At 30.7% G+C, this 10,000-nt stretch overlaps 1 protein-coding gene across 1 annotated transcript in view; it reads left to right on the top strand.

Moving 5' to 3' along the window:
* Positions 1-1,182: 1,182 nt before the first annotated feature.
* Positions 1,183-10,000, top strand: part of LOC108904251 (dedicator of cytokinesis protein 3) — a 79,359-nt gene continuing 70,541 nt past the window's right edge. The window contains exon 1 of the mRNA XM_018706726.1: positions 1,183-1,321. Within this exon, the coding sequence (XP_018562242.1) occupies positions 1,285-1,321 (37 nt within the window). The 5' untranslated portion in view covers positions 1,183-1,284. The remainder of the gene's footprint in view (positions 1,322-10,000) is intronic.

Raw genomic sequence — 10,000 nt, 5'->3', positions numbered from 1 at the left:
AGAAACTTTCTTGGATCACTGATTACAATTATGAATTCAGATTCACAAAATAAGTGGCTAATCAAATATGCACAATTGCACAAACATATGTATAATTATTGATTTTTTCTTTTTCGTTTTATTCAATGTAAATGTGTCATATCATTTAAGGGGGTGGAGGGGGAAAGGAGGGTGAGGGGGTTGGTCCGTTTAGGGTGGAAACGATTCAGTATTGCTAGTAGATACTAAAAAGGTACTTCAGATTTTTTCAGCCAAAAATAAATTATTTATTGTAATTTCTAGATGAAATTTTATCTTTAAAATCATTACTGCAGCTTTGAGGCTGGGAGGAATTTTTCCGTAACATTGATAATGTGTAAAAATAAAATATAACTAAGTTATCCAAATTTGCTTGTTATTGTTTCTATACAACCAAAGTATATAATGGACAAGAAAAAAATCTCATAGAATAGTAATTCTTCTTAACTTTTGTACTATCTACTTAACTAGCGTCTTTTTAGGTAAGTATAGCAAACAGGCAAGTTTATCAATTTAAATAAAATGTACTTACAAATAGTCATAATTTCTCTTTAACACTTTTTTTTTCATTATGAATGTAAATACAGTACAGTAAACTTCATAAACTCCAGCATAAACAGTTTTAAGAATCAGAATCACAAAAATATTTAAACAATTACCTAGTACTACCTATAACCTATAAGTGTCGTACATATGAAGTAGCACAAAGGTGCAATTAGGACTGGTCTTCTTACCCCTTGGTAAAGTTTTTGGGACATGCATTTGTAAGTACTACTAAATAATAATAGGGCAGTCATGCAAAATTTTCTAATCCTATGGGTTTAATTTTACTACTGCTTACTGCTTTTACAAATGTCAAATTTAAAAACAATTCACTCTCCAGAAATTAATACATTTGCTAAATTCAACAATACAATTAAAAGTACGATGAGAATCTATTAATATTAATATCATATTTATAACACTATCATTATTATCAGATGTATTTTACATATTATCATTCACATAATATTCACCATTTCAAATTTTCTGTTAAAATCGTTTCCTATGCTTTTTTAGTGTCGCGCCACCTAGGAACTGGTAGTGTAAGAACGCCCAAGTCCAACTCGTGCTAGATCCCGCAGTCCCTTACTTTCTTATCTTCCCAGACGAAATATTTGACAGTCTAAACAATGGCCGCGTATCAGATGGGACTGCTATTGATTTAAGTGTATGTGAGTGTTGTTGTGTATTTTAAAATGTAATGTTTTGGTGAAATTCCTAAAAATGTGGATCCCAACGAAAATTAAAAAATACGGCGTAGGTAAGTCATCCCGTCCGCTATTTTTCCATTGTTAAGGTGCAAATTTTTGATTTTTTATAATGTATTGTTGATTTTTAAATTCTACCTATGTTTTTTTCACCTATAATGTATATTTATAAAAGAGAAATTGGCACTATCTGTTTACTTCACGACACACTTAAAGGTGCACGGTTTATATAACGTAATGTTTATTTATATTTTTTGTGTACCCCTCGAAAAAGCAAATTAAATTTTCTAAAGTGGCGAAGTCGTGAATAATAACAAATTAATCTTTCGGCAGACTTGTTATTTTGTTAACGCCCCATGTTTCGGCATTTATAAATCAACAACTTTATTATTAGGGTACCCGTGCGTTATGAATTTGATAGACCCTGCAGACTTCGACTTCCTGTTTGACTTCTTCAACATATTCACATCTCAATATTTAAAAGTGCTGTTTCCTCTGCGGGTCTGTTTGGAATATATAATTAGAAAATTTATAATAGGAAATGCTTCTGACTGCGAGTTTGCCTTATGGGCAGGTTTCAATGTTTGTAATAATCTTTACATAATTAACCGCATGATGTCTAATTTAATTATCCCTTTAATGCTAATTGGTTGCGTGAAAATGTGAACCACACATCGCGGTCACCACGAATTAAATCATTATGTAATTATTTAATTCATCTTACAGTGCAGTATTTATACATAAAATAAATACTATTTGTTTTTCTGTCATCCATTGGAAACTGTGTGGATCCCATAATTAGCATTTAATTAAGTATTTTTAATCAAACTTTAATATAAATACACTCGACCTTCAAGTCTGAAATTAATTGAAATTATACTGCGAAAACCTGCCAAACGTCCGCAATTTCTAAGAAGACTAAAGTTGTTATTAATATTTAAGTAAATGTTTGTGCGTTGGGTTCATTTCGTCAAAATGAAATTGCTGGAATACAATATAAATTATTAATACCTACGTATCTCAATGGGTACTAAAATTCACAGTACTTTTCACCCTAGTTACTAATTTATTGCAGTGATAAGAGAGTACAAATATTAAGCTTGTATTAAGATATCTCCAATCATTAAGTATTATCATTCACCGAGTGCGCATCTTTGGAAACTTCTTACAGTACAAAACAGTATAATAAAACGTATTAAATTTCGATCCAGCTAATAGTTGAATTATTTAAAAAAATGCCACTGTTAACGATAAGTTAACTATTTTTCATGGCCATTGTTTACAAGCGATATCTGCAATGTAATGTTGACTATAATAATTATTTCTACGCAGGTAAACCATAGAAAAAATGTTAAAATAGGTACCCATTATATTGTATTCATTACTTTAATAGTAGTTATATGTTTTAATTGGGAATAATGAAATAAAATTGGTTTGTGTGACGTATTTTCCGTAATTTTATTATTTGAAGAGTTTTTAACTTCAAAGTTATTGTATACTTTTCAGTCTGCTTTACAAAGGTTATATTTGTCAAGTCTTGGCACATTAAGGTAACTTAAGAGGTCAAAGATGAACGCACTAGGTAACAATGATTTATCTTAATGACTGTCCAAGACGGTTTTAATGATTTTGTTCAAATTAAGGAGAAAACAACATTTTTTGTTGAAGCAAGTTTGGTTAAATCGACACCATTAGGGTTCTAGATTATACCTTTGAATTATGTAACATTCGTTAGGTGACACCCTGGATAAGATAATCAATAATATTCTTAATAGAATAGCCGTAATAAGAAATTAATTATACCAAAATTAAGTTCATTGGCATGGTGTATCATGTCCATTTGAGTTTATAGAATCTAAAAGACCATTTCCGGTACACTTATTTAATTATGGACCACTTAAAAATTATCCGGGGCAATGTTAATTGCTTTAAAAAATGCACAGTCTCATGGTATTGGTTGACATCAACAACCGATCTTCTATCTTGTAAATAAAGATGAGAATATTTAAACATATAATATAATGATTTAGTTATTCTACATCCAAATAACGATTCACGTGTTTGTTGTTATTATACCTGAAATTAAATTAGAATGTTTGAATTGTTATTTTTGTTATTTTCATCATCATTGACGTGTACGCGTGGGCGACGGTAGTCGTAACTTAAATTTTAAATGTTTTCTCGTAACCGTATTTATTTCCGTACGTTCTGTAGTATAGCATCCTATTTAAATTAATTGTTAGTATGTATGGGCCACTGTCCTGTCTTCCACCATTCATAAATCACTGATTTTCTCTGCTCACTTCGTCAGTTTTATCAAAACGGATAAAACAAATGAATTACCTTTAACCCTTCCTTATCTACCCCACATCAGGTTTATTTAATAACTTTTTGTCATCTCTGGGCTGTTCCCAAACCGAGATAAAATGTTTTCAGTAGTTCCCATGAATGAAATAAAAAGTACTGGTCGTCAGTGACAGCCTTGTGAATATAACAATGCTTTAGCCTCGCAGAAGATTCTATATTAGCTTAGCTTAGTTTGATACTTTTTTTAAATTTCAATTAAAAATTAATTGTTCTAAGTTTCTGTTCCACTGAATTATACGCTGTTATGGAGCAGATTTTGCATACTGTTGACAGTGTTGTTAACAATGTTAACTTGTTAATTTTTCAAATTGACCTTGCAGTGTTACATTCTAATATTGCTCAAAGTGAAACAATTTATTTTTCCGAAGATTTCTCACATATCTTACTGTATTAATATGCATCCACAGTTAGTAATTAAGAATTTTTAACTTACGTTAGATTTCCAAAAATTATTTCGTGAAAATGTTAAATTCTCTACATTGGCTTGATAGACCAGGAAAATAAGCTGGGAAATGATCATTTCGCGACTTTTTGTTTCGGCAAGCTGAATTTTTCACTATAGATGCTAATCTTCCTCCCATTTTTATGACTGGAAACTAATATGTTATTGTACATAATATTTAGCATCTATAGTGATAAATTCAGCTTGCCGAAACAAAAAGTCGCGTCCAACTCTATATTTCCTGAACTATGAACTGTTAACTTTTGAGTTTCTTTGAGTAACTTTCTTTATAAAAGCTGGGTAATTTATCAGGTTAATAATGCACCTTTTAAACATTTTCCACGGCCGGAATCAAGAGTTAGTCTCGTTTTAAACTTGCTTATTGCACGTTTCCTGTCTCACACTAAAAACAAAGCCAGGATTAAATTTTATGAGTTCCGCTCTAAAGTAAGTGCTAGTTAAGCCAGGGGGTGCTGGTTGAAATTTTGTACCGCACCTGGAACAATTGAAAAACTGGAAAGTACGTTTCTCTCTTGAATATTTGATTATTCCAGTCTTTGTAGCGCATGAAGAATAGAGATTAGAACTTGCAAATAATTTGATCCAAATTTGCGTAATAGAAACAGAAAGTTACAAACGTTTTTTTTTAATTTGTATGTTTAATATCACTAATTGATCCAGTCTTCCCGAATATTTCTATTAATCTCTTGACAGTTGACGAGGTTAAAACACTATTCCAACCATATTTTATACTAATATTGCAGACTGTATCTGCCAAACCTTCATTATTTTTAAAATATTGCTCAACCATGAAAACGCTTTGTTCTTTCATTCTCTCTTTTTTTTCGTTGGCAACACCTTAGTGAATGAATGGCTCAAAATTCAAATCTTGCTTGAATTTTGGGACACCCGATATTTTTAAAATAAACTAAATAGAATTATGTTAAATGTTTTCTTTCTGTTTGAAATTTCTTCTATTTCCCCTACACCTAATTTTTATTTTAATTTGCGCATTGAAACCTTGGAATTTTGCTAGGTATATAAAATCGTCTGCTTTGCCACTGAATTAAAAACATTCTAACGGCCTGGCTTGGACGGTAAACCGTTAGTATTGATTAAGATGAATAAAGAGGGTAAGTGGCAGATTTGCCAGTAAAATTTTTAACGTAGATACACCATATTTAACTGTAACCAAGTACAATGAACTTTAGAGGACCTCCGTTGAACTTTAAATATCTTTTTAGTTGAAAATGTGTTTCAACTGTTACAAATGGTGATATATTTAATAGTTTAATTTTATCACATTACCAATTTATATCCCATAAAACACACTCTTAATACCAAATAATACCTATAGGAATAAGTCTGTTATTACATTTGACAGTAATAAGCCTTGACGAAAGTTCAGAATGATTGTCCGACCTTAATTTGGTCGACAGATACCTCTCCTAGTACCAGATGTGCATATGTGGAGATGTAATTAGTTAATTATTTGGTACAAGGCCAAGACATGCGAACAAAAAGACGTGTATGCGATTAAGGTCGTCTTTATAATTATTGAAAATCATTGATTCAGAGTAAGTGAAATATACGAGACCTGTTCACAAAATAACCGAACTTTTTTTGATTACGCGCTAATGGAGATATTTAGTGATATGCGGTTGAAAGCATTGCGTTGCGCATAATAACCTTCTCTGTAACCACATGTTCTTGGGTTGTTAATATTTCATTTAGTTTTCGTGATATTATTTGAGTGCAACGTGTTTAAGTGTTAGTTAGGCCTGGTTCCTTGCGATTTTTTTTTATTTCCAAAATTAAAATCAGTGCTGAAAGACCGTTGTTTTCCAACTATTGATGACATCGAAACAACTTTGTCACAGACCTTAAAGTCCATTTCAAATGAAGGTATCCAGGCCAGGACTGCTTCGTAATATGATAACACCGCTGGAGAAAGTGTGTGAATAAAGGACGGGGGTACTTTGAACGAGAAAAGAACAATGAATAAAATTAATAATAATAAGGTTTAAAAAAATTTAGTTCGATTATTTTCTGAACAGACCTCGTAGGTGTTTCAGATTTAAACGAGTGCAGAATTTTTGAAGGTTTCTTTCCAAAAAGCAGCTAAAATTGTATACTGAAGAAAATTCTCTTTTTTTTTAGATAAATTCAAAATCAGTAAGTTTTCGAAAGGGACGCAATTTTTTGTCACGTCTCTTTTAAGGTTTTAGCACAAATGTAAAATGTTTATGTGTAAGTATTTAATTCCTGTAATACAAAATTTAAGTGACGCACTATCTTATTGTTGCAGTAATAACAGATGGAAAAAAGGGCTTGACGAGAAGTTGTAAATTGATTTTAATGATATTTCAATATATTTTTGTTACATAACAATCGATATTTGCTCACCAGAGCGTGTTGTCGATTTTATTGTTACGCAAAACATTGAATTAATATTCTTTTTATATTGCACTACCTGTCTACTTACATTATTTGCTGTATTCATCAAGTCCACAGAAATCGATTACATTCCAATGAGAATTTTCGATACAAATGTTGTTTCTGGTTCATCATCACACAGTGTCCCATTTAAAACGGATTTTTCCAGAGATCTTTTATTTTCAATTATACATGGTGTAACATTTTTTCCAGGCGTTCCCTGGTTGCCGTATTCTCGAAAATTACAAATATCATAGGAAAACGAGGATCTCACCAATCGTGCGAGCATGAAAAAACATTTTCTGCTTTACTGAATATATTTCAAATAGTTAGAAAAGTAGTAATTACGGACCCTAGAATTTCAATGTATTCAATAACGGTTATGTTGATTTTCTAAAAAGAAACTATAGGTATTAAATTTAATATAGCATGCAAAATTTAGGTAATTTAGTTTTAAATTTACTAAGGTAAATTTTTTGCCTTATTTTTCTGACAATTTCGCGTTAAATACTTGTCGAATATTAAAAAAACAAAGATTCAAAATTTGGAAAAAAACTTAAATTTTTCAAAATTTTTTTCACAATGTCATTGAATACCTACTTCTCAAATGTCAAAAAAAATTTGTTAATTAAATTTAAGATTAGGTATTTTTTTAAGGAAAAAAATTGAAAGTTTTGGAGAAAACTGTTTTTTAAGGCTTGAGAACTTTTGAAAAATGTAGTCGTACGTGAAAAAAATGTATGTAGTTGGGAGTATCAACTTAAATTAACGGAAATAATTTTAATTATGAAATACGGCATGCCAAGAAAAAAATCGTATCAAAACTAATATCGAAAATAATTCGGTATAATTTTCTGAATAGGTATATTTTGAAATTCAAAATAAAAAAAATTAATTTACAATTTTTTTTTAATTTCAACATTTGGACATTTGAAATATTCAATGATATTGCAAAAATGGTAATGAAAAAAATTTGCAAAATTAAATTTTTTCAAAATTGAATTTTTTTCCAAATTTTTGAATGTTTTTTTTTTCGATATTTGAAGAGTGTAACATGAAATTGTGAGAAAAATAAAGCAAAAATTTTTTTTATCTTAATCATCATTAATTTATGTTTAAAGTAGCAATAAACTTGGCTCCTTTAATTTTTTATAAAACTTTGAGGGTTGAGGAAAGGATACTGGTTCGACCTAAAAAAAAACTACAAACGTAGGTACTTTTCGCAATATTCGCAAGGTAGTCGTCGATTTTCCAAATCAGCAGAAAAATTCATTTTTTGCACTTTTTTAAGTTAATACTAAGACTGAGTATATATTTTTTTCTCAAACATACCAAAAGGCCCTTGATGAAGAGGATTGAATCAAGTTGTTTTCAAAACCCACCGTCCGTTCGCTGTATGATCAGTAGTTCATGAGATATCTTTGATAAAAAAAAGGTGACTTTTCACTCAATAGCCGAATCTCAATGAGAAATAATCGTTCAGAAAATAAAAAACCAAAATGAAGCTGACGAATCAGGCTAAATGATGCTGGGCATTGATTAAGCCAGAAAAAAAATTTTTAAGTCTATGGTCAGTTTTGAAAAAAAAAAATTGTAAAATTTTTGACTTGCATTTGAATCCGCCGAAAATGATGCTTAATAAAATGTTTCATCTCAAGATTTCAACACTAGAATCTTCAAGTTTCAAGATGCTTCTTTTTTTCAGCCTTTCAAAAATTACTTCAAAAAATTGAGAAATTTTTATGCTTCCTTATTTTTTTTTGCTGTGTGTATATTAATGTTAGAATACATTTATTTTTATTTATAATTTTTACGAATTCTATAACTTCGATGAACACAATTATACGAATTGGACTTCTTATTTGTTGTACCTAACTTTCAAGTGATGCCAAAAATGTTGTATGGTTTGATCAAATTTAATTTTTGGAATGCGTAACTTACGAATTTTCAAACTGAGTATTATATTTGACTATTTCAATTGCTTTTTTCTTAGTCTGTTCCTGACTTTCCTGTGAAAACCTTAAATAATATGAAGTAGCATAGGGAATACAACTTTTAAATATGAACTTAAAATATACAATTTTCCAAAACTGCAAAGGCGTGCATTCTCCCATATGCATTATGTCATTTTTACGAGGACATAGTTGGACTAGAACTCGAATCTCCTAAATTGAGTTTGCCGCATCTAACCCGCATTTGAATACCTACATAAAGTAGGTAAGCGGTAAAAGTGGTCATAAACCTGAAAATGTTTCAGAGACCTCGTTTCAGCCAACGTGATGCACTTCAAAATGTGTTATTTTGCATACTATAAAAACAACTTGTATTTATTTGGAGCTTTAATCAAAATTTACTTTTATGCTTCCGCTCTCCCAACCTCTGTTGTTCTAATAAATTCCTACGGGTTTGTAATGTCAGACGCGAGGATGTTTCCTGTCATTTTCGATAGCTTGTCATAAATTGATGGTTTATATCTTATATACCCTGCACGCTACACAAGCTACATGTCTCTAAGAATATACAACCGCCTGAAGACGCATGTAATATTAATCACTTTATTTATTATTTATTTTATTTAGGGATGTTGTTTAGAAGAAGCACGCAATACTAATAAAGTTTTTTTTTTTGGACCGAAATAATAGTTTTTGACAAGAACGGAATATCATCAATTTATATCAAATTTATAATATAATTGTTATACAGGGTGTATCATAATTAATAGCGCAAATTGGAACAACTGCAAGTACACGATACACGTATAGAAGCAAAAAAGCCTTAGTAAACATGTGTCCGCAAACGCACCGTTTTCGAGATATAGGGTGTCAAAAAAAATATGTTTTTTTTTCAGTTTTTTACTATATCTCAGGAACCGTTTGAGATACAAAACTCAAATTTCGTATATGTATTATCACTATTATCATTAACATTAGCTACTTTTGAACGCTAATTCAATTTTTATTCATATGACAGTGGCGGAGATTTTAGGATAGCTTTATATCCCTCAGACTTTTCTTTAGAAAAGTTATTATAACGAGCGTTCAAATAAAAACGTGGTCAAGTTGGTTCTGAAAATTTGGACGTAGGGCGTAGCGTATAGCAAATGAACTTAAACGTCATCTGTCAAAGCGCTATATCGCCGCTATCAATTTGAATATTTTCGTTTTAAAAAGCGTTTAAAATGGTGTTTTCTCAAGAACAAAAAGTGTTTATCATAGAGTCCTACTTTAGAAATGGACGCAAGATTGATGGAATATGGAAGTATTCTATTGAGGAATGTTTCATAGAATTTCAAAATCAATTTCCCGGCGTTGTTGAGTACAAAATTTTTCAAAGTGCAGTTCAGCGTTGTGTTAATGTTTTTCGTGAAACGGGCAGTGTAACAAGAAAAGAAGGAAGCGGCCGACCTAAAAAGCGGACTGAAGAATTAAAAGAAAATGTCCAACAAATAATGGAAAATGCGCCAAGAACTTCTGTACGTGTTTTATCA

Source organism: Anoplophora glabripennis, unplaced genomic scaffold (assembly GCF_000390285.2).
Source record: "Anoplophora glabripennis isolate ALB-LARVAE unplaced genomic scaffold, Agla_2.0 scaffold46, whole genome shotgun sequence".
NCBI classification, from domain to species: domain Eukaryota; kingdom Metazoa; phylum Arthropoda; class Insecta; order Coleoptera; family Cerambycidae; genus Anoplophora; species Anoplophora glabripennis.
This window is presented reverse-complemented; position numbering and strand designations above follow the sequence as displayed.